The sequence below is a fragment of the Canis lupus genome, chromosome 21, assembly GCF_003254725.2.
Source record: "Canis lupus dingo isolate Sandy chromosome 21, ASM325472v2, whole genome shotgun sequence".
In the NCBI taxonomy this organism is placed as follows: domain Eukaryota; kingdom Metazoa; phylum Chordata; class Mammalia; order Carnivora; family Canidae; genus Canis; species Canis lupus.
This window is the reverse complement of record NC_064263.1, coordinates 7803891-7828484: the sequence shown is the minus strand read 5'-3', so window position 1 is coordinate 7828484 and position 24594 is coordinate 7803891. Positions and strand designations below refer to the sequence as shown.

Genomic DNA, 24594 nt, shown 5'->3' with positions numbered 1-24594 from the left:
GAGACAAAGAAGGCAACAGCACAAGCAGCAGGGAGAGAGAGAAGCGGACTCCCCATTGAGCTGGGAGTCTGACACAGAACTCAATCCCAGGACCCTGGGATCATGACCTAAGCTAAAGGCAGCTGCTTAACTGACTGAGCTACCTGGGGACCCCGGGATTGGTATTTTATAATATCATTTTCTGCTGTATTAATGCCCATCCTCAATCCCTGCCCTTGGCAAGACTGCCAAAATTTGGCCTATTCTTTTGCGAAAGGGAGCCTAAACCGAGTGGTTTAAAAAATTGTAAATGAATTTCTGGACTAAATTGGCTGATTCACAGAACTCTGGGCTGTCCATTTCTAACTTAGACTTGGCTTATAACAAACCCAGCCATTGGGAACTCTCTACCATGGTTTACTGGTAACAGTGCTACTAGGGCGTTTTTGAAATACTTCCTCTACTTTCACAGCCATTGATATTTCAGAAGATTTAAGACTAGCTGAAGCCCCAAAAGGCACTCCAGGATTTGTCTGTGGACCAGGGAGGGAGTACCTCTGGGCCACAGCAGGGAATGGGAAGGGAAAGAGCAGTAGAGAAGACTATAAACAAACAGGCTTCCTGTAGGATTTATTGCATTCATTCTAGTCCATCGAGAATTGGGGGATACATGCCCCCTGTTGGTACAAGTGTCTAAGGGAGCTGGAAAAGAATTACTCAGTAAAGTGGGCTTACTTTGAGTGGGCAAATACTTACAGGCAGCAAGCAGGTGAGGTCAGGGACTAGTGGGTAGGTGCACGGAGCACATGGCATCTTAATTCTCTTTTTAACTATGTTTGAGATATTTAATTTTTATATTTATCATAAGGAAATAGTAGAAGCATGATGGTAGATGACAATGGACTTACTTTGGTATCCAGAACACAGAAGAGGGTGGTGATGCCCTGCAGAGTGGGCAGCAGAGGCAGCCACAGTTAACGCTCACTAGTGTCAGGCCAGGCAATACCAAATCTCCAGCTTTTCAAGACAAGTCAGACATCAGTATTTTTATTTTTATTCATGCTTCCAACCTTTGGCATCCAATTAAAATATTTAGCAAGTATTTAGCAAGTACCTTCTGTACCATAATTGTGTGGTCAGTTAAAACTGGTTTCATTCCCTGAAGAAATGGACCCTATGTCTTGGTGAGCTGCCATATACCTGGATGGATGGTACATATTAACTGGACCATGAAATGAGAATACCTCTGGTATATCATGGGTATTTATTCATTTTTTATTTATTTATTCATTTTTTAAAGATTTTATTTATTTATTCATGATAGACGCAGAGATATATAGAGAGAGGCAGAGCGAGAAGCAGGCTCCATGCAAGGATCCTGACGTGGGACTCAATCCTGAGTCTCCAGGATCAGGCCCTGGGCTGAAGACGGTGCTAAACCACTGAGCCACCCGGGCTGCTCATATCATGCGTATTTAATATAGGTTTAACCTCTTCCTGTCCTTCCCATCACAAAACAGTATTTGAGTGATAGAAAAAAAAAATAATTGATATGGTTTCTACATCTTTCTTACTGCTTTCTAAGAAGGGGAATTCCCTTCCTCCAGTTGGAGGACAGCAGACAAGAAAAGAAGCCCTGAGTGTTTGCTGAGGAGAGGGACTCAGAAGAGTCTGGAAAGGAAGAGAAAGATTGGGGCAAAACAGAGAAAAGGCTGGAGAGAAAGAGAGAGAGATTCAGGGTGGTGACTGAAGGGAAAGCAACTTTAGGAAAAGAGAGGGAGAAAGTTAAAGGGACCTTAAAATATGTCACCATGTAGTATATATGCAATCCTCTGCTCCGTACACACAAGACATAAAACAAAAGCAGAAACAAAACCTAGAGTGCTCCTCAGTGCGTCCGTAGTCATATTCATGTTTGTTCTGAGAAGAGAAGGAGGCAGCCAGATTGGGTCACCTTGAACTGTGCCACAAAGAATGGTAACAACCAAAGGTGACAACAGTGCACTGACTGCATGTTACCAACTGAGAACAGGAAGAACCCAAGGTCTGACAACAGGGTATGATATTTTTGACCATAAAGGAATGTCATGGAAAATCTAGGTCCGAGGATTGGCTTTTATAGCAAGAAGAGCTCACTGAGGGCAGAGGCAGGTGCTGCGTGGCCGGGCCCAGCAGATGCACGGTGGCGGATCAGCAGAGGCTTTATACTGGAATGTCTCTTCTCTTCAGGGTAGAAGGGGCACCTGGGTTCTCATGAGCTGTAGCTTGTCCTTAGGTCTGGTGGAGGCTACAGGCTTGCTCTTTCACTCTCAGTGCCTCAGATCACTCCAGGTAAGACCCACAACAACGTGTCTGAAGTGGTTGCTCCAACGTTTGGATTCCAGAAACATTTTTATATGTGCAAAGGGCATTTATAACTTTACCAGTTATACTTTTTCATGCGTGTGGACTGTGGGTCTGAACATTTGATGCAGGAGCCAGCCTGTTCTGCTGAGTCAGTTATCTTGTGAGCCTGGCACGTGGCAGTCTCACAAGGTTGAAACCTAAGATGCTTTTGAACTTAGGGTGGGCCACCTATATCCTCCCACAGCGGAGGTCCAGTGGAGGGGTCTGGAAATCTGGTTTTGCCCCTGGCTTCCCCACTGGCTGTCAAGCCCTGGGCAGCCTAACTCATTTCCAGGGACCTCAGCATAAAATGAGAACATTCCTGTCTCTGCATTTGAGGATGAAATGAAATATAGATGTGAAAGCCCCTGAACACACAACAATAAAAAAAGTGCTAACTTATGAGTCAAGCACTATCTTCCTTCCCATTTAATACCTCACAACATCTTTGTGATTTAAGCATTATTATCCCTATTTTGCACATGAGGGAGTTTAAGCAGCTTGCCCAGGGTCACACATCTAGTCATCTGGCTTCAGAGTTAACTACCACATTGTATATTCAGAGGTGTTATTACCAGGAAGACAGTCGCAGTCAAAAGGAATCAGAAATACCCAGCTCTTGACTGTCTGGCCTTGGGAAAGTTAGGTAATGTCTCTATGCCTGTCCCCCAACTGTAAAGCATCGATAATGAATTTATCTACCTTAGAGGATTGTTTTTAGGATTTGCAGAGGTAAGTGGTAACACATTATCCAGATATGGTCAACAAACAACGCTTCTTATTAGATGAAGCCTGGCCAAGGAACATGAAGAAGGAAAAAGAGGAGGAATGCCCATGGGAGGTCTGGGGACCCTATAAGAGAAGCAACCTCATTTTGGTCCTGGATTCCAGAAGGATCCTGTGTGCAGGAATGGAGTCTGGGACTGACGGGCCACCAGGCGTGGGTTGGATGGTAATAGCAGGCAGTGAATTCCCTGGAACTTCACCCAAGTGCTCATCTACTGCTGTGATGTTCTGGGGCCTGGATGAAGAGTCCAGTCTCCTCTGAGGATAGACCATTTTGCACAACTAACTATCCATGCCTTCAATGATGGATTTGAGGGGGTCAACTGATTGGTGGGAGGAGTTCCGCCTCCTGCTTGACAGCACAGGTGATGGCAGGCCCCAATGAACAAGCTGCCTTTCCATGTTCAATCCACACCTTCTTTGATGACTCACAAAACTTGTCTAGGATGGGTGGCTTTGGGGACAAAGATACAGACATTCCCATATAGCATTATTAAGAACTGCTCCTCCAAGCATAGAAACAGACTCAAATCTACAATAAAGAAGCTTCAGCGTGGCTGTGGACATTAGTTTGAGGACCAGGCCAGGCCAGGTCCTAGCTAATTAACCTCGCTAGAAGGAAAAAAAAAAAATAGCTATAGTTAAGCAACTACAAGGAGAACCTAAGATGAATCACTCATGTTTAAAATTCTGCCCTGGGGGCACTTGGGTGACTCTGTTGGTCAAGCCATAAACTCCTGATTTCAGCTCAGGTCATGATCTCAGAGTTAAGATCGAGCCCCACAATGGGCTCTGTGCTGGGTTGTCTGCTTAAGATTCTTGCTCTCCCTCTCCCTCTGCCTCTCCCTACTCCTTCTCTAAAAAATATAAACAAACAAACAAACAAAATTCTGTCCTAGGCTGAGTTTATTACTGATTGGCCTTAGAGACAAAAATGCAACATTATTGCCTGAGGTCCTTTGGGCTGATTAACAGCGGGTCTCTGGGGAAGAGGCCTGAGCTGATACCGGCATCTCAGAGGGCCCTGGGAAGGCTTTGGTAATGAACGTGCTCCGGAGAGCCAGGAGGCTGATTCCACCTCCCATCCAGCTGAGGCTCCAGGACCATCTGGTAGTACCCTCTGCCCTGGGGGAGGGGGTCCATGCTGGCCCCTGGACCAGAATGTTCTGGCCAGAGCCTCACTTCCCAAATAGCTTGTCTTCTTGTGCCCAAGATTGCGAATCCGAGAAACCATCAAGGAGCCGACACTGATGCAAACACACGAGGGTTTATTTACAAGCTCGAGCTTGGGTCCAAGTATACTCCATACAGCAGAGCAGGGACTTGGACCCCGAAGTGGGTTACAGCTGTTTTTTTTATGGGCTGGTCTAGGGGATTTTCAGAAGGGGTGGAGGAATTTTTTTTTTTTTTTCATTTCAATATGGGGGAAAGGGTGGGGGAGTTTCTTAAGATCTGATAGGGGTTTCTCTGCCTAGGGCACTCTGAGCTCTGTTGTCTTTCTGATATGGGATTCCCTGCCTAGGACATTCTGCAGTTTTTCTTCTAAAGTTCAGCTCTTATTCCCAGGGGCCTACGGTGGCTGTACTTGTGCTAATGCTAAACTTGAGGTGGAATGGCCTTAATTTTCTCGGCCTCCACAGTCTTCAGTCTGATTTCCCTGTCACTGGGGCCCGCTGTCCCCAGGTTTTAAAAATAAGCACTAGGATTCCCAAATAAATTTCCCTTTGTAAAAAGTTAAAACCATCACAACATTGGTTCAGCTCTTACCCATGAATCTTTCTGCTTTATGATTTGCAGTTTATAATGATCTTTCTTTACTAGGAAAGTATATTGTTTTGGTAAACTATAAACCGTAAACAAAAAACTTCTAATAAAGCAAAAAAATCAAACCATTTTAACTGTGTATATATGTGTGTGGAAGTTTCTTGCCCTAAATAATCTATTCTGGACAGCGTACAGTAATAAAAAAGCACTGCACTGACGTTCAGCAGATTCTGAGGGAATCTGCTGAACATTGAACTGTTAGATTAGATGCAAGTCTGAAATAACCAGGGCACTAACTCTCACCCTGAGGTTTCCCCTGAAGGGAATGAAAAAGTCAGAAAGGTAAAGATCATGCAACTAGCAGTGGAGAGAATTTGAGGCTCTGACCCTGTCCAGCCCTGCTAGGTCATGGGTCCCCTATTGGTCTCCGGCATGGGCGTGGGCTGGGTAACAGGAGGAAGACTGCCTAGAAGATGGTTGGTGGGTTTTTTGTTTTGTTTTGTTTTGTTTCTACTCTTTTGTTTTACAATGTGCCTCTTTCCAAACTATTCTTCACTTCTGAAAAAGATTAGGGCAGCTTCCCAATGTGAGGCAGTGGTATACCTTCTAAATGATCTACATAAGATCTTTGCAAAACCCACAGAACCATTTTCTCTCAGGGTTCAAACTGCCCAACATCATCAAGCTTCCTCATCCTTCTCCTGAGGTGGAAAAGAGTCCAGACGTTTTAATATTCCCTGATGCCAGAACGAGACTGTACCCCGTCCTGGAATCAACCTAGGTTCTAATTTTAGCTCCTAGATCCACTAGCTGGGCAACCTCAGGCAGATTTCTTAACCTCTCTGAGTCCCTTCACAGTGCACAGTGATAGTATCCATCTCATAGAGATGGTGAGAGTTAAGTGAGAAACCAATATGTCTCGTGTGCTTAGCACACTGTAAACACTCCCTATTAGCTGCGGCTGCTATCATTATCATTTATAGTATTATTAAAAGGGCAAGACAGGGGCACCTGGGTGGCTCAGTGGTTGAACGTCTGCCTTTGGCTCAGGTCGTAATCCCAGAGTCCTGGGATTGAGTCTGGCATCGGGCTCCCCACAGGGAGCCTGCTTCTCCCTCTGCCCAGGTCTCTGCCTCTCTCTCTCTCTATGTCTTTCATGAATAAATAAAATCTTTAAAAACAAAAAATAAGTAAAAGGGCAAGACAGGTTGCAAACTGATGACCTCCAGAAAATTTCAATTATATTCTTTGTATATTTCATACTGAGAGTAAAAGCCATCATAAAAGAAGCCATCAATAGAAGAAATGGATTCTGTTAGACAGCAGGTTTACAGACCCATATTTGGCCACTCATCAGCCACCAACCTTGGCAAGTGACTTATCTCCGATGGCCTGTTCCTCTCTTTTCCAGGGGACCAATTGTACCTGCCTCCCGGGCCTTGCTGAGATGTTGTAAGGGGACATGAGATGGCCTGTGTAAAGTGGTTTGGAAAAGGTTTCAAGTACTATCCAGATTGAAAGGTACTATTGTTTGGATGCGGGAAGCTGAGCTTCTGTGAACGTATGTGATTTGCATTTGGACTTGGGGGCAGATGTAGGGACATCAGCCCTGCTCATTTTTGTAACACAAGAACTCTCCGTAGGTGTTCCAGATATTGATTGATTCGGTTGAGAAAACAGCTAGGAATCTTGAATCTCCCTCTTTTGTCTCTCCCCCCTTCCTTCTCCAGGGTGTGATTTTTTTCTTCCCATATCATTTTATTTCACTGTTGGCAGCCACTGTTGCCTGTTAGTTTTGTCTATCGTGGAAAGAATCCGCTCATGTTAAGAGGTCATCAGGCTGGAACACTGAAGCAATCACCGCTCTTCTACACTTGAAGAGTCAGCGTGGGAACTGCTTTCTGTGGCAGACATCGGCTCTGCATTGGAAGGGAAGCCTGCAAAAGAGCGCAGGGTGCAGATGTCTGACAAACCCTCACAGACTTCATCGCACGGGGACAAGTCCAGAGGCCTCAAGTCCTGGCTTTGGTGCCTATCTGGACCGGGTCCTGCCCACTTCTCCAGCCCAGTCTAGCCTCTCCACCCTGAGTTCACTCCTTCTGGGATGTCTTCTCAGTTTCTCCAATATGATACTTGTCTCTTAAATTGGGGCACCCCCCCCCCCATCACCGTAGGTACCCTAGCTCCAATCTCTTCACCATCAGGACTTTCCTCTCTAGGTTTGCTTTAGTTGGTCTTGTTGATAGTGGCGTGGATTCTGTTTTGGCTGAGGCTGTATGAGTCCTGGAGCATCTTCCCCTTCCCTCTTTAGAGCAGTTTTAGGTTCACAGCAAAATTGAGGGGATAGTACAGAGTTCCCATACTTCACCTGCACCTGCATGACCTCCCCCATTATCAATATCCACTCCCCCAGAGTGGTATGTTTGTTGCAATTGATGAAGTTACATTGACACATCATCATTACTCAAAGCCCATGGTTTACATCAGGGTTCACTATTGGTGTTGTAGGAGTTTGAACAAATGTATAGTGACACCAGTTCACCACTATAGTCTCATACAGAGTTGTTTCACAGCCCTAAACCTCCCCTGTGCTCTGCCTAGTCATCTCTTTCTCCGTCTCCCCTAATCCCCAGCAACCACTGATCTTTTTACTCTCTCCATAATTTTACCTTTTCCTGAATGTGATATAGTTGGAATCACATTGCACGTAGCCTTTTTAGGTTGACTTCTTTCACTTAGGAATATGTACTTAAGGTTCTTCCATGTGTTTTTGTGGCTTGATAGATCATTTCTTTTTAGTGAAGAATAATATTCCATTGTCTAGATGCACCACAGTTCATTTACCCATTAATATACTGAAGGACATCTTGGTTGCTTCCAATTTGGGGCAATTATGAATAAAGCTGCTATAAACATCCATGTGTAGGTTTTAGTATGGAGATAATTTTTCAACTCCTTTGGGTAAATACTAAGGAGTGTGATTGCTGTATCATATGACAATCATCATCAAGCGTGCTTAGTTTTGTGAGAAACCATAAAACTGTCTTCCAAAGTTGCAGTACAATTTCCCTGCCCTTTTGAGTCACAGTCTGGTCTGCTGTGCCAGGATATAATGCTGACTTCTTAGGCAGAGAGCACCCCAATTCCTAGGGCCCGAAGGTCTGAGATACACTGTTGTGGACATAAGCATGATCACATCCCAGGGCAGCACAGGGCCACTTCCTCTGTTTCATACTCAATTAATCAAATGTGTGTGTATTATTGGTGTGCTGAACTGGGGAAATTTATCTTGTGTTCAACTCACCTACTGTTATGAGGGCTGCTGAAAGCCACAGAAGTGCCACTATATGTTTGATACACGTGTCTACGTAAGAATAAGGAAAGTATGGTTATCCCTTCTTTGAAAAAAGCCCGTGATGGGGCACCTGGGTGGCTCAGTTAGTTAAGCGTCTGCCTTCGGCTCAGGTCATGATCCCAAGATCCTTGGACCAAGCCCTGAGTCAGGCTCCCTGCTCAGTGAGGAGTCTGCTTCTCCCTCTCCCTCTGCCCCTTCCCTTTGCTTGTGTTGTTTCTTAATCTCTTTCTCAAATAAATAAATAAAATCTTAAAAACAAAACAAAACAAAACAAAAAACAGCCCGTGACATTCACACTATCCTGCTGTCTCCCTGTCTCTCCTTTTTCCTGCACCTTTCTTACCAACTGGCTGGTCATTTCTCTCCATTCCCTGGGATTCACCCCCTGACTCACTTTCCCTTTTCTCTCACCACCACGATACCCACGCTTGGGCTTCTCGGTTCCTTGACCTTCTCATTTCCAATGAACTTTCCCTCGCCTTCCTCTAGCCACATCACCCCACCGAGAGCCCTCACTTCAACAGAATCTGCACTCCTAAGAAATCTCAGGCAAGTTTCAAACAAGCCACTCTCTCAATATCACAACCTATTTTTTCAAGTTCACCCACCACAGTTCTTTGAATTCAGCCCCTCCAATCCCTTGATCCCATCTCTGTCTCACAGCCCATCAGCCTGCTCACCCCTACCCTCCACCTGTTTTCTCAGCATCCTTCATTTAATGTAGATCCTAGCGTCGACCTTCCCATCATGCCTTTCACTTCCTTCTGTTACTCCTTGCCGACAATCGCCAATCTCAGCTGAAGACACCCCCCCCACCCCCAGTACCTGTCCTGAGCAGATCCAAGTTGCTGATTGACAACCACCCCATGAGGCTGCCTGGCTTCACTTAAAGCCATGATCTGAAGCTGCTCAGGGGTATTGGCTCTCCTGACACATCTGCCACGGCTCCTAGTTAGTGTACTTATTTTCTGAAATGACATATTATACCTTCTCCTGTCTTCAAACCTCCCACATTCTTTCCCTCAAATCTTGGCTAATGAGGTAGCCTCAAACCCCTTGAGCCAAGAGCAGCCAGGGGCAGCTCCCTCATTTTCTCACACCAATCGAGAAACTCTTTGGACTTTGTGCCTGACTTCTGCTTCCTTTCGGTCCTGGGGGTGTAGCCTCTCCTTGCTAACAATAATATTCCTTCCTTGGGCTTGGGATGGGCTCATTTCTCAAGGAGTTTGTTCTCCAATAATCACATCCTTCTCCTGAATCATCCCCTCCCTTTCCCCTGCACTCTTCCTTTATGTTTTTGCTTCTTGGGGGCTGGGATAGGATGGAAGTGGGAGAGTGTAATTTACAGAAAATACACATATTATATTTACATAAGATAACATACAAATAGCACCTCAGAAATTTATTTTGCCCTCTGTCCTGGTCAATCCTTACCCTTACAGGCATAAATCACCATAAGCTAATTTTCCTCACCTTTTGACTTCATATAAATGAACTCTAGAGTATGTTCTCTTTTGTGTCCACCTTCTTTTGTTCAATGCAGTATTTTTGAGATTAATCCATGTTGTGTAGATCAGTAGTTTTTATTGCTGAATGGTATTCCATGTATGAATGTACACAATTTGTCCACTACTTCATGGATATTTGGGCTGTTTTAGGCTACTATCATTAAAGTTGCTCCAGACATCCTGGCAATGAGTCTTTTTTTTGGTGGACATGTGTTTCATATTTATCTCCATTCTGGTCATAGGATGGTGTAAGAAACTATCAAACAGCTCTTTAAAGCGGTTATACCATTTTGCATTCTCATGAAAGCAATGTATCCAGGTGCTTCACCTCTTCCTCAAATTTAAAATTGTCAATCATTTCGATTTTAGTGTTTTTATTGATGTGAAAGGTGCTAGGACACTGCTTGGCATAAGATTCACCCTCAGAAGAGGTTAGCTTTTGCTTTAATCAGAGCAAGTGCTCAAACAGTTTAAATAAAAAGCATCTTAGTTCTTTCTTTCCAGTAGTCACGTTTTACTCTTCTTTTTGTTCCAAAGCCCTCCAAAACCACATTATAATTACCACCAGTATTGACTACACATCTATTTGAGGATTGTTATATCTGAATAGATGTTCATGTATCAGTAGGTGTCTTGGCTTAAAGACATCTTTAACGGATGCCTGGGTGGCTCAGTGGTTGAGCATCTGCCTTTGGCTCGGATCATGATCTGGGATCGAGTCCCACATCTGGCTCCCCTGCAGGGAGCCTGCTTCTCCCTCTGCCTCTGCCTCTCTCTGTGTCTCTCATGAATAAATAAATAATCTTAAGAAAACGAAAGACGTCTTCAGGATAAAGAGGACAGAGCAGAGACATCAGTGTCTCCCAAGATCAACAAGTGCTCGATAAATAAATAGCAAGGACTTGCTCTTCTCCTCTGCCCTACTTTGCCCTGGGATCTGTTCCCATACCCCGGGGGGCCACGTTCTCTTTGGAGCTGCACAGCCCCCGTAGGGGCCTCAAACCTTGCCCTTCTAAGCACAGGTCGGCAGGTCCCCACCGCAGCACCTTCTCCAGTCGGCACGCCTGGGTGCCACTTCCTGGGCACAGCCTCTCCTGGGGGTGAGGCGAGGAGCGGCTCTGGGATCTCGGGTGCGGGAGGTGCTCTCGGGAATTGAGGCCTGAGCTGAGCCAGCCACGGGCCGGTCTTGGGTCGTAGCCTCTCCTGGGTCAGCCACCGCCGAGGAGGGAGGGAGGGAGGGAGAGAGGGAGGAGCGCCGCAGCCCTCCGACTGCGCCCGCACCCCACGTCCTCCCGCGCCTGCAGCCCCCCGCGCTCCGCCCCCGCCTGGTTGCCTCCTCTCGGCGCCTCCTCCCTCCCCCGCCCCGGGGCGCCCCCAGGGCACGGCGGGGACCGTCGCGATGCCGGGAACCGCTCGGTGTCCAGGAGCCGCGAGGCGGGCGGGCGGGGCGCGGGGCTGGCAGGGCGCGGGGCTGGCGGGGGCGGGGCTGGCGGGGGCGGGGCGGGGCGGGGCGCGGGCCCCCGGGACCGTCCGGCCGCGCTGTCCGCGGTGCTCGTGGTCCGCTCGGCGGCCGACGTCGTGGGCAACCTCCTGGTCATCCTGTCGGTGCTCGGGAACCGCAGGCCCCGGAACGCGGGGGGGCGCCCGCCCGCGCCCGGCCGACCCTCCGCCGGCCCCGCTCTCCTTCCCGGCCGCCCCGCTCCCTTTGCCGAACCTCGTCCCCGGCTTTGGTCCTGGGCTCAGAAGTTAGGGGCAGCTGCCGCCTTTCCCGACGTGCGGCTCTGGCCCGCCTCCCCGCGCCGCCCCGGGGCGCCTGTCGCGCCTGTGCCCGCGGGAGTCCTGCGCTCTGCAGCGCGGCGCCCGCCCCCTGGGGGCGCCTGGAAGCCGCTGTCACCCGCGCGGCGCCCCAGCTTATGCGGTGCACGTGGAACCCTACCTGGCCACAGGAATCCCAGGATCTTTAACCCCCCCCACCCCCCCCCCCCCGTGGGTGCTGAGATCCTGAAGCCCTCCAGGGAGTTTTGTGTCGAATTGATCTCCAGGTCACCTGAAGACCCATTTCCAGCCGAGAGAGTACAGGTGCAGAAATCCGCAGGCTCTGCTTTGGGTGGAGCTACATTGCTTTGGGAAAAGGTGGTCTTTTCTCAAGATGGAGTTCAGGGCATTAAATGAAGATTAAAATAATGGTTTGGTAAAAACGGTGCTGCAAACCAGAAAAGTGATTTTTCCTTCTCCGTGCCCCTCTCATTGAAATGAAATAAGCTGAAGCTTTTCCATTCCTCAGGTCTGTGAGGGAACAAAACCAGATGGAGGGAGTCTCTGGACTCTGACCCTGAGGGGTCACTGGAGCATGCTGACCGGTTCAGCCAAGGGAAGCTAAATACCCTGTTTGTCAATTTGTAATTTCCTAGTTTGAGCCTTAGGGACAACGCCAATATTAGAGTGAATCATAGAGAACAGACAGCAGGAGAAAGCCAGGTGTGTAGTTCAACTGTGCTTTTCTAAAGCACCACACCATTCAGAAAGGCCAGTCGTAGTAAAGGGGTATATATATTTTGTGGGGCTCTCTGACTCCAGTGCTTGTATCTAAAGGGCAAACAAAAAAATATATATGAGCTTCTTTCATAATGTGGGAAACAATATATGAAGCAGAAATAAGCTTTCTAACTCAAGTCATTGCAGTGGCGATGGTTCGTATCATCTGGAACACCCCTTTCAAGATATTGTTATGTCCTTTGACTAAAAAGCTTATATATTAGGAAAAAGCCCTACGGTTAGTGGAAAGTTGTATTTGATACTTTTAATTGCATCGTTCCTTTGCAGCAGCCTCAAATATGTGTCTCCTACACAGAGAGGCAGAAGGGAGGCAGGACGCGGGCGTCAAGGTTCTGACACCGGCCACTCCTCTCTCCGACTAACCAACCGGGTGGGCCGTGGTTCCCTGGTCCGTAATTTGGGCTGCTTGCTGTTGGAGAGGCGATGGAGGAGGGGGTGAGTGCTGCTTCATTTTACATGAGGCACCCAGGCATCGCTCGCCTCCTCCATTCCCAGGAGGGCTGGCCTCTTCTGTGTTCCTAAGGGGCTCACAGAAACCTTGCTGTTTGGGGAGCGTGGCCCGGGTGGGTGATGAGCATTGAATCGCTGGTACATCTCCTGTCCTATCCTTCCTGCCTCCTGTTGAGTCTGCTGCAGCCCAGAACCAGTAACAAAATCTAACAGCATAGCTACGTGACATTATCCCTGACACATCGGTGGCTGCTCCAGTCATGGCAATTGAACCAGTTTTTATTTGACCACAGGCTTTATTGATAACGGTCATGAAAAATCCTAACTATTGACTTCCGTTAAACCTTGGCAGAGTGAGACTTCAAAAGGTGCTTAAAAACGAATAGCACTTGGAATGTACCCTCATTCCACTAGGAATCAAGTCTCTCTACTGAGAGTTTAGAGTGACTTTAAGAAACTCTCATCTCAGACCTTTTTGTAATTAAGTCTGGTTTCTTAGTTCATCATATTAAGAAGATAGGAATGTGGCAGTGAGAACACTCACAGGTTCCACAGCCAAGGCACACAGCCCATATTAAGATCATACACCTTTCTTAGCGGACGACAGCATCCATCACTTGACTATTACAAATGCAGTTCCTCTTGTCATCCACAACAGGGGTGATCCTGACAGCAGAGTAAGGGGTTAGATTAATTGTCCCATCTGCAGCTCCTCTTGCTGCATGTGTTGGGTTGACTTTTCCAGAGATGGCACAAGAGAAAGACAGGGCAGGATGGAGGGAAAGTGGGAGACAGATTCAGGGCATTGACCCAACTTGGAAGGTAAAACCAGGTGTAAGACCAGGCATTTCACTCTTTAGTGTGTGCTTCCTGGGGACCTGTCCTATTTAGGGCTCTTTTGATAGGGTCTGAAGATATTTCTTGTGCCTGCATGACCATGCTTGCCCTGGTCTAGACTCAGCCAAGAATAATCTCTGTGTTTTCCGGTTATCACTTCCTCTCCCTGCTTTTTTGGAACCTTCCCCTTTAGCCCACACACGCACACCCCCCACACACACACGCATGCACACACAGGTACACACACAGGCACACACATACACAAGAGCTTCCAGTGTTAAAAAAAAAATCGTACCTTGATATTATATATATTTTTTTAAGATTTTATTTATTTATTTGAGAGAGAGAGAGAGCTGTGCTAGTATGAGGTGAAGTGGGGGGTAGATCTGGAGACTGGCGTCCAAAATGTCCCTCTGTGCAGTGTGTGATCTTCAGGCTCACTCCCTCCTTGGAAACTTTCATTCCTTTGGCTGACCTGATGCTCCAGTTTTTGGATCTCCTTCTCCTCCTCTCTTAGATGCCTGATCCCTGGGTATCATTCCTGCTTCCTTCATTCCCCAAGTCCCTGTGATTTTTGCCTTATAGTATCTCCCAATATTCCCCTTTCCTGCCCTCCTTACTGGCACTGCCTCCCTTTACATGCTCACCACATCTTGAATGAACTATGTCCATAGTGTCCAGTCAGGTGTCCCTGCTCCCTCCTCCCATGGGTGTTCCCACTGGTGGGGGTCACTGCCATCAGTGACTGCTGTCTGTCTGTAGAGCATCATCAGACTCCAGAGCTCTACTCACATAGCCCTTCTCCATAACTCACCCGCCTAACAGGACAACCTTGTCTCCCTCCTCTTATCCTGCTTTTGACCAACTGCCACACCCACACAGTCCGGATTGGACTCCTATACACAGCCTCATCTTGCCTCTTTTCTGCCAGTGAACATCTCCTTCAGACCCCTTCCCCAACTCCCCCGTGTGGTTGTTGACCTTGCTCATTAAGACCAAATAGGGCGTGGGGACCATCTCCCTCCTGGGGCTTCCACGCACCCTCCCCGGGCAGCACCCACCTCACTGTGCTATTGTTCATTTCTCTCTCTCCCTATGGGACTGCGAATCTGTCCAAAGCTGAGACTTCTATTCCATTTCTGTCCACAGAGCCAAGTTCACAGTAAGAAATAAATACCAATCCGTTGCGACAAATTGATCATAGAAAGCAGGAAAGCAGTGGGGCAGAATAAATGTTACATCACGGGGAGGGCAGCCTCAGTTACAGATGCCAGCACTGCCTCTGCCATCCGCAGGCGGCTTCTTCTTCTTCTTCTTCTTCTTCTTCGTCTTCTTCTTCTTCTTCTTCTCTTCTTCTTCTTCTATCTTCTCCTCTTCTTCTTTTCTCTCTTGCTTCTTCTTCTTCTCTTCGTCTTCTTCTTCTTCTTCTTCTCTTCTTCTTTTTTCTTCTCTCTTACCTTACTCCTCTCCTCCTACTCTCCTCTTTCCTTCTCTTCTTCTTCTTCTCTCTTCTTTCTTCTTCTCTTCCTTGCTCCTCCTCCTCCTCTTCTTACTCCTCTCTTCTTCCTCTTCTTCTTCTTCTTCTTCTTCTTCTTCTTTCTTCTTCTTCTTCGTCTTCCTCCTCCTCCTCCTCTTCTTCCTCCTCTCCTCCTCCTTCTTCTTCTCCTTCTTCTTCTTCCTTCTTCTTCTTCTTCTTCTTCCTGCTCCTCTTCCTCTTCTTCTTCCTCCTCCCCCTCCTCCTCCTCCTCTTCTTCTTCCTCCTCCTCCTCCTCCTCCTCCTCCTTCTTCTTCTTCTTCTTCAAAAGATTTTGTTTATTTATTCATGAGAGACACACAGAGAAAGGCAGAGACATCAGCAGAGGGAGAAGCAGCCTCCATGCAGGGAGTCTGCTGTGGGACTGGATCCCAGGACTCCAGATCACACCCTGAGCCAAAGGCAGACACTCAACCACTGAGCCACCCAAGTGCCCCCATCCACAGGGTTCTTGAGGAACTGAACTGCTTCCAGCACCCAAAGCCCGCAGTACACCTCACTCTTCTCCTTGAAAGCTGACTGGATCCTCTGCACAGAGAGGCCTGCCCCACTTGCTCCTGTGTGGCCAGCAGTCTCCAGCTATGCCAGGCCTCTCCCGGATTGTGCCTCTGTGCTTCCTCTGGGAGTTTGGCCCTTGCCGGTCTGGTCTGAGAGTGCGACCTTTGAGCTGCATGTAGGTGAGCCTCCTGCCATTACCTTCGACATCCAGACAGTTGGCCACACAGAAGAGAGCTGAGAGAAACATGTCCTTACTGTAAGATCGATCAAATTAATCTCTGTTAGGGCAGCCCAGGTGGCTTAGCAGTTTGGCGCCGCCTTCAGCCCAGGGCATGATCCTGGAGACCCAGGATGAGTCCCACGTCGGGCTCCCTGCATGGAGCCTGCTCCTCCCTCTGCCTGTGTCTCTGCCTCTCTCTCTCTCTGTGTCTCTCAAAAATAAATGGACAAATCATTAAAAAATATTAATCTCCGTTAGCAGAGGGGAAAGCCCAACAGCATCAGGTGCTCCCGGCCTGTGGGCTCAGGGGCTGATTTCCCAGGCAATGCTCAGGAGCCGGAGTCTGATGATGGATTCTTGTGCTGCATCTGAGTTAGAGGCTATGGGGGAGGTGCTGTGAGTGAGTGGGTGTGAAGCGACTGCTAGGGCAGTTGGGTGATCCGTAAGAGAAAGGATGTGAAACACTTGACATTAGGATTTCCCAAGAAAATGTGGAGGATTTGGTTGCTGGACACGCAGGTCCTCGGCCATAGTCTGCCCAGTTCTTCAGGCACCCAGGGATGCTCACTCTGCATCTTTTGCCTGGAAACAGTGACTGCATTGCAGGCTTCCCGATGAGAGTTTTCAGCCCAGCAGGTGTTCAGCGTCTCGGGTCAGATTGGCGCAGAGTCCACCTCCTCCCCCAACTTGTTGACTAGGGGTGTAAGGGATGAATAAATAGACCAGCTCTGGACAAAGGCTCTTGGAAGGCTTGGAGGAAATACTTACTAGATCCACAGTCCCTGTGCTCCAGGCGTGATGGGGTAAGATGGTACCCACTTCATCTAAGTTTTATCCTACCGCTCGGGAAGACGCCGCCTGGTGACAGGTGTCTTTTGACCCGCTCAGCCTGTGGGGGTTTGGAGCGCTTGTTATCAGCTAAAGACCAAACAGGGCTAACTTGGACTCCGTTGCTGATGTGGCTCAAGCTCTCCAACTTCAGGCTTCTACTTGGAATACTTTATCTCCTCACCAAGCAAAGAGGAGCATGTTTTAAATCCCATGATTATGTCTTTAGCTGAACAATCAGGAAAGCTCATAATCCTCTTTAATTCCTCCCACGTAGTTCTCAGTAGCCCAGGGCCATGAAGACTTTCGTATTAGGTTGCCTTTTTCACTCAGAAATTGGGGGTCTGTATTTAGCATGATATGTCAAAACTCTGAAGATACCAGTGCTACTCTAAGGTCTTACAATTTAAAATACTTATTGTTGAAAGAGTAGAATTTAAGGAGTTGAGAAGCAGAGTCCTCGGCACTTGGGGGGGTTTCACCCTAGGGCAACATCCTGCCTTCTTCATTGTCCTCCCAGCACTGTGACTTCTCCTATCTTATCTCCTGGGGAATTGGAGTCCAACATTCAGAGTCTTTCTCATTCTTTCTACACAACAAATAATATAAAAGCAACAGTAATAAACAACAGCTAATATTACTATGTGCTTCTTACATGCCAGATAAAAGTCTCTCCCATTGAGAAGACAGGAAGAGAAAAGAAAAAGAAAAAAGACTGTACAACCTCTCCATCAAAGGGATATCCTTTTGCAAGTCCCATTCCATTTCTTTCCTTCTCTTGAAGTCAAAGCCAATGGGGAAAAGCCGATGGGGAGAGAACCTTCTGTACACAAGCTTATCCTCCAGCTGGACAGAACCATGCCCTTGCTAATACCACTCCTGACCTCCTAACTGCCAGGTTAAAGGGTGCACTTTCCTGTTGTTTCTCACTTTGGTGGATGACTAAGAAACTCTACACCTTTGCCCTTGACATTTCTTTTCCCTGATTTCCTCCTGTCTCTCTTCTTTCTCTTTCTCTGTTATGGCCGTAGGCAATTCACGTAAGCTGAGTGTCAGTTTCTTGAAATGGAAACATGGGATTCACCCTATAGGGTACTTGTGAGAAAAAAATTCAGTCAATTTATTTAGGGCACATTATAAACCTTTAGAGTGCTATACCAATTATGGTTTTGTTGTTAGTATAAAGTGTAATTGAAATAATAAAATGATATTGTAAGAGTCTCAAAATGATCTCTGTTAATGATTATGGAAGGATAATTTGTAATAGGCATCTCAGTTTTAAGAAAAATAGGTGCTTATGCTTTTAAATACATTCTCTTCTTTTAAGTGGTTGAAATACTCCCATCGTGTTTTTTACACAGTTAGCTTGCTTAGCAGGCCTTTTCATGTTCAGTTAAAGCAAAGTTATATTTCAGCTTGGCCCTTATATGATTCATCCACATTCTCTAAGATTTTCTTTTTCTCAAAGATTTTATTTATTTATTCATGAGAGACACAGAGAGAGGCAGAGACCTAGACAGAGGGAGAAGCAGGCTCCCTGCAGGGGAGGACTCCACCCGGGACCCCAGGATCACGCCCTGGGCCCAAGGCAGGCGCCAAACCACTGATCCCAGGGATCCCTGTTTTAGTATTTATTTGTAAGGCAATCAAGTTTTTAACAAATGATCTGCTCAGTGATTTCAAATGCTTTCCCCCAGAAGGTAACTAATGAAAATATTCCACTTTCATTTGGGGGTTAATAGTTATTTCCTGGGCTCATCCCATCCAAATCCCTTTGGAGGAAAACAGCCATTCTAGGAAGGAAGCAGGCTGCTGGCCAGCAGAGTCTTTGGGATTTTGTATAGCCCCTTGATGAACTCTCTTGCCTGGCCAGCCCCATCTCCTGCCACTGTCTCCATTCTGACACCATCCTAGGTCTTCCTCACTGTTCCCTTATCCCAGCCCCCCCCCCACCCCCCCACCCCCCCACCCCCCCCACACCCCCCCACACCCCCCCCACACCCCCACACCCCCACACCCCACCCCCTGGCTCTCTGGCACACCAGAGGGCCCATTTCTCTGTCTACTTCCCCTGGCTGCAATCTCAGCAGCAGGGGCCATCTCTTTGACCATCATTGTGCCCTCCAGATAGGTAGGCACTCAGGAAGTGTATTGTATGTTTGAATAGGTAAAGGATGGAAGAAGGGCCTGAGGCACAGGAAGTTTAAACCTATTAGCAATGATAGCTTACCTGTTGAATTCCTTGTTGTAACCTTTGCAAGTCTTGTTTTTATTGGTTTAATTGACTCCTGTGAGACCTCTAGCTTTGGAAGGGGAGGGAGTGTGTCTCTCGTGCCCCCCATGCCTCCCTCGGCTCTGGCAAAGGCAGAGCTAGTACCTAGTAGATACTCAGAAATATTTGTAGAGAAAATGACTCCATGACTATTTCTACACTGGCTTTTAGCTCAGTGACCAAGGACAATTTACATTCTATAAACTCTTTTTCTGGGCCTGCAGGGTAGGGCACAGGGAGGACGAGCAAGGATGGAGGTGGCTTTACCTTCTGGAATTCTATCGGATGAAGACTAGATAACTCAAGGCTTGCTGGGTCCCCGTCCCCCTACACCCCTTATACCCTCCAGGGTTACCAGATCCTTGTTAAGAAATAGATGTCCTGGAAAAAAAGAAAGAGGAAGTGAGGAGGGAGGGATGGGGATTCTGGTGGTTGCATGTGGAGAGAGAGATGTGCTCTGTGTATGAATGTTAAGAGGGAATTCCATATTAGTGAACAAAGGCCTGTTGTTGAAGGCTGTCTCCACTAATCCACCCTGTCTGGTGGAGGCAGATGGAAATAAGTCACGCCAGGACTTGTGACATGAATATTCATCAGAAGCGTGTGCATAGGAGGATGAGCAGGGTTGTGCGCCTCCTGATGGATTTCTCACCTGTCTGGGGGAGAGATGGATAGAGAACAAGTTCTCCCTTGACTACCATCCAGATAGGACCTGGCTTCTTGCAGATGGGGGACAGAACAAGAATTTTATTTGCCTAATTTGGAATGGTGACAAGAAATCTGGGAGACAGTACGATGTCTGGGCAGATGAACCTACAGCAGGAACTGGTTGATTTCAGCCTTTTAGGAACAGCCGGAGTAATAGGGGAGAGTAATTGAATCACTCTCTACGCGGAGTTGAATGTGTTCTTCCCACTATTTACAAGCTGTTTGCCAGCCTCTGGGGCATGATTAGGGGATGAGCCACATTAACACAGCGGAGCTTGACTGGCTTTCGGGGGAAACAGCTGGCTGAGTTGGCACCGGCTCCCAGCAGCCCTTGACTCTCTCTGCACGTGCTTGCAAGTGCTAAAAGCCTGTTTGCTGCTCAACCAGGAGCCCAGAGGCCCTGTAGATGATGCAGGAGCTTGGTTCTTGCCTCTCAGAGTTGAAGAATGAATCTCTCAGACAAAGGAAGGTGAGTAAAGCAATAGAAATTTATGAAGCGAGGATACAGAAAAAGCTCTCAGGAGTGAGGGGGATCCAGACAGGTTGCCATGGGGGGCTTATAGAGTTGGTCTTTTATTGAAAGCCAACCAGGGAACTAAATCCTTTTAATATCTCTATTGATATCACCATTGAGGAAGGACTAGTGATGACACCTTCAATGGCTTACTTCCTTTTTAGGGTCCGGTAATTCTTTGTTGGTCACAAGTAGCTGTTATAACAAGACCCCACCTCTGACACCTGGGACAGGATGGTCCGGTTGATTTATCTCTGGTTTCCTTTCATTTCCACATTTTGGGAGTTTTTTTTTTATTAACCTGATTCCATGGCCCCCTACCTAGCCCTGCCTCTCCCTTACTCAAGGAGACCCATCTTCCTATGTTGGGGAGAAGTGATTTTCCTCACAGAAATAACCAAGTGGAATGCGTGTAAGGAAAAGGAAAGAGGGTCCCCAAAGAAAAGGAGGGAACTGATCAAAGAACAGTCATGGAGAAAGAAGTTCAGAAACGTGCCCAACTTCAGAGTGGCAGAACTGAGACTACCCGGGTCATTCCAGCTTCCAGCACCACTTCCAAATGTCAGAAAGCCACTGAAAATTCTGGGAAGAGACAGGAGCTCCTGATCCAGCTGAGAACTGGAACTTCAAGTGAGGAAATACGTCACCACCTTGAGCCCTGGTGGGGCCAGAGGCTGACAGCCACCAGTGGAGGTAGCAAATAGAACTGGGAAGTAAATGGAAAAGCAAGAGGCCCCCTCCACACCTCGAGCAGGCCCTCAGATGTGCCTTTCTTGCCTGGCTGTACCAAGCGGAAAGAATGGGAGGGGGGGCTTCTTTACCCCCACCGAGTAAATAGATCCCTAAAATCGTTGAGCGGGAAGGAAGCTAGCAGTTGAACCTGAGACAGGACTGCTTCACAGCCTGCCTCTCGAGACAGGTAAGCTCACCACCTTGTTAGTACTCTAACTGTTCAACGGTGTCCTTCCTGTTCCAGCCAGTCCGCCTTGGGCCCCCACCGAGCTCTGCTGCAGGAGGAGGTAGATCCTGACAAGTCCCAGGACGCTGACAGACTTCTTTTCTCTTGGTTCTGAGCGAGGTCGACTGCAAGCCTCTGAGGCTGAAACGGGCCCTTCAGGAAGGCTGCCTGTGGATCTTCCGTGTTCCCACCCCCACGCGGAGCGCATCCTGTGGAATCTTCTTTGAGATGCGGTAAATGAGTGTGTGTGGGAACAGGGGACGGCTGGGAGCAGCCCTTCCTCTACCTTGTAGGCTTATAACTGTTATTGTGGAGTCTACCTCACCTGAACATCTGGCTCAGGGGGCCCCCCCAGCCTGGTGGCTCTGAGCCTCCCTTCTTCTGTAACCCCTTAAAGCCAGACCACCGCCTGGCCTCTCTGATTGCTGCATCCTGGGAGCCTTTCCGTCTGCCTGATGCTCGGAGCATGTAGTAGGAGCTCAGTTACACTTGGTGAATGAAACGAGTAGCATCAGGGACAGAGCTTCTAGTGCTCTGAGCTTGATTTTGGCCATGCCTTCAGATTCTTGGTGCTTTATTCATGAGTCAGTGTTTGTTTTAGAATCCAAATGCTTTAGAAATAGAAATATGTTCTTTTGGATTTAGCCCTGTCTCTTCCCTAGAATTCTGGCCCCAAACATGCCTGAAGCATATTGATCAATGGATGGTGTGGTTTCCAGAGGCTCTCTCTGGCTAGAGAACACTCCATTCAGAGGAGGGAGGCAGTTCAAAAAGCTGGAGAATGTGCAGGCAAAGCAGGGAGGCCACTGGAGGCTGTGAGACTCCTCAGGACTGGACAGTATGCCACCAGGCCAGGTGTCTGCCAACATGGTGGCACGGCAACGTGGCGGCATGGCGGCGTGGCTGTGAGTGTAGGCCCCGACTAGACAGACAGGGGAATTACAGAACACGTGGTTCCTACTCTGAAACCTTTATTCTATCCACCTGCAAAATGAAATTCACATTCAGAAAATTGAATCAAGGACACTTAGAAGTAGCCTGTTGACCAGTGGGGGAGAAGGCACAAACGGAGACTGGCAAGAGAGATTTGCAGGAAGGTGAGATTATGGGCAAAGATGGGTGCTAGTGAATCCACTTTCCTGATTTTCTGGTTCTTCTCCCTTAGAGTCTTTGCTGGGGCTTAAATGATTCAAAGGCCCAGAGTATCTGCCTATTGTGAAAACAGTTATCACTTATGAACGCCTGCTTGTGTCCCCAAGGACTTTGCACCATTATTTGATTCTCACAGCTATGGTATAAAGTAGGAATCATTATTCCCATTCTACAAATGAGAAGAGTGAGGCTTGGAGCATTGGAGCGCCTGAGTCACAGAGCCAGTAGCCTGAGATGCACCTGGAACTCCAAGTCTCTGAAAGCTCCTAGGTCTCCAACCCCAATGCTAACAGTACCATAGTTACGTTTAAGTAGCTGGGTAAAGGTAACTGGATAACGGGTGGGAGAGTCTACAGACTTGAAATTGTGGGGTCTCTTGCTGACTTTTGCTCCCTATTATCTGCTCTAGGTAATTTGTTCTTGGTGAGTCTGGCATTGGCTGACCTCATGGTGGCCTTGTACCCGTACCCACTAACCCTCGTGGCCATCTTCCACGATGGCTGGGCCTTGGGGGAGGTGCACTGCAAGGCCAGTGCCTTCGTGATGGGCCTGAGTGTCATTGGCTCTGTCTTCAACATCACTGCCATTGCCATTAACCGCTACTGCTACATCTGCCGCAGCGTGGCCTACCACCAGATCTGCCGGCGCTGGCACACTTCCCTCTACATCTGCCTCATCTGGCTCCTTACCCTGGCAGCCGTGTTGCCCAACTTTTTCATGGGGTCCCTGGAGTACGACCCACGCATCTACTCCTGCACCTTCATCCAGACGGCCAGCGCCCAGTACACAGTGGCAGTGGTAGTCATTCACTTCCTCCTCCCCATCACCGTCGTGTCCTTCTGTTACCTGCGCATCTGGCTGCTGGTGCTCCAGGCCCGCAAGAAGGTCAAGTCAGAGCCCAAGCTGCGCCTGAGGCCCAGCAACATCCGGAGCTTTCTAACCATGTTCGTGGTGTTCGTAATCTTCGCTATCTGCTGGGCCCCGCTGAACTGCATTGGCCTCGCTGTGGCCATCAACCCAGAAGAAATAGCTCCCCAGGTCCCAGAGGGACTCTTTGTCACTAGCTACTTCCTGGCTTATTTTAACAGCCGCCTTAATGCCATAGTCTATGGGCTTCTGAACCAGAACTTCCGCAGGGAATACAAGAAGATTGCCTCGGCCCTCTGGAACCCTCGGCATTGCTTTCGGGATGCTTCTAAAGGCAGCCGGGCCTGGGCCTCAGAACCAAGCTCTGCCTGTTGTTAATGCCCAGAACCTTGTCAAGGTAGACAGTCTCTAGTCTGCATCACCAGCTGGGCACAAGATTCATGAAATGGTAGGAGGGGATCTGCTGCATGGGTGAGATGAGGCAGCCCCCTTGGCTACGCTGTTCTGTTCATATGACAGTCAGCAGGGAGCTTGTGGAACTTCATCCTGTGGAAAGGAAGCCCGTTGGCATCGTTGGTTCAGGCTGACCAGGGGATGCCTACAGGTACTGGGGCCACGTTGCAGTGAGTGCAGCACCGGCCCTCGCAGACACTGTCAGTGCACGGGGCTTGGTGTATACATCATCCGGGAAGGGATAGATTGAAGACAGGCTTGGGGCAGAAGAAGTCAGTGACTCCTTATGAGCTGTTCTCTCTTCCTGCTTTGCAGCCTCCTTGCTGCTTTCTCAGTTTTCCCCAGAGGGCAATAGGAATTTGTAGTGCTGGGAGCTAGGTGGCTCTGCAGGGGTGACAGGGCACTGGCGTGGTGCAGAGGGCAAGTTGTGTGCTGTCCCTCATTGACTCTCCTGACACATGCATACACATGCGCACACACACCACCACATTTACACTGCACACAGCACCACCACCACAGCCACCCTATACACACATACACACACACAAACTCCTCAGGTATCTGGAGCACGAAGTCTGCCTGGCTTCTCCACCACGTTCAAGCTGTGTGACTTGGCGGCAGGCCCCTGACCTCCGTATTGCTCGGTCGACTCACCTTACCGTGGAGAGCATGCCAGTGACTGCCACTGAGCAGTCATGCCTCACAGTGGCAGAGCATGCCACTGTGAGGACTCGGTGGGATAACACAGGTGAAGAGCTGAGGACAGTGCCTGACCTACAGCTAGCCACTCAGTGATGGCTAACTGTATTATTATTCTTACTACACAAAAGATAATCTTGAAGGAGAGAAGAGGTGCTGCACAAAGACAGGAAGTAGAGGGAAGCGAGTGGGGAAAGGGTGTGTGGAGGTGGGCGAAGGGCAGGTACACCCACAGGCTTTGTATTTGCAGGCGCCTCAGGTCTGCATTTAG

General features: G+C 48.3%; 1 protein-coding gene across 1 annotated transcript; it reads left to right on the top strand.

Moving 5' to 3' along the window:
* Positions 1-3121: 3121 nt before the first annotated feature.
* On the top strand, positions 3122-23583 carry MTNR1B (melatonin receptor 1B). Its single transcript, XM_049098653.1, is given in 4 exon segments — positions 3122-3316; positions 11287-11419; positions 22714-23515; positions 23517-23583. Coding segments are annotated over 4 exon segments (1197 nt in total).
* The last annotated feature ends 1011 nt before the right edge of the window (positions 23584-24594 follow it).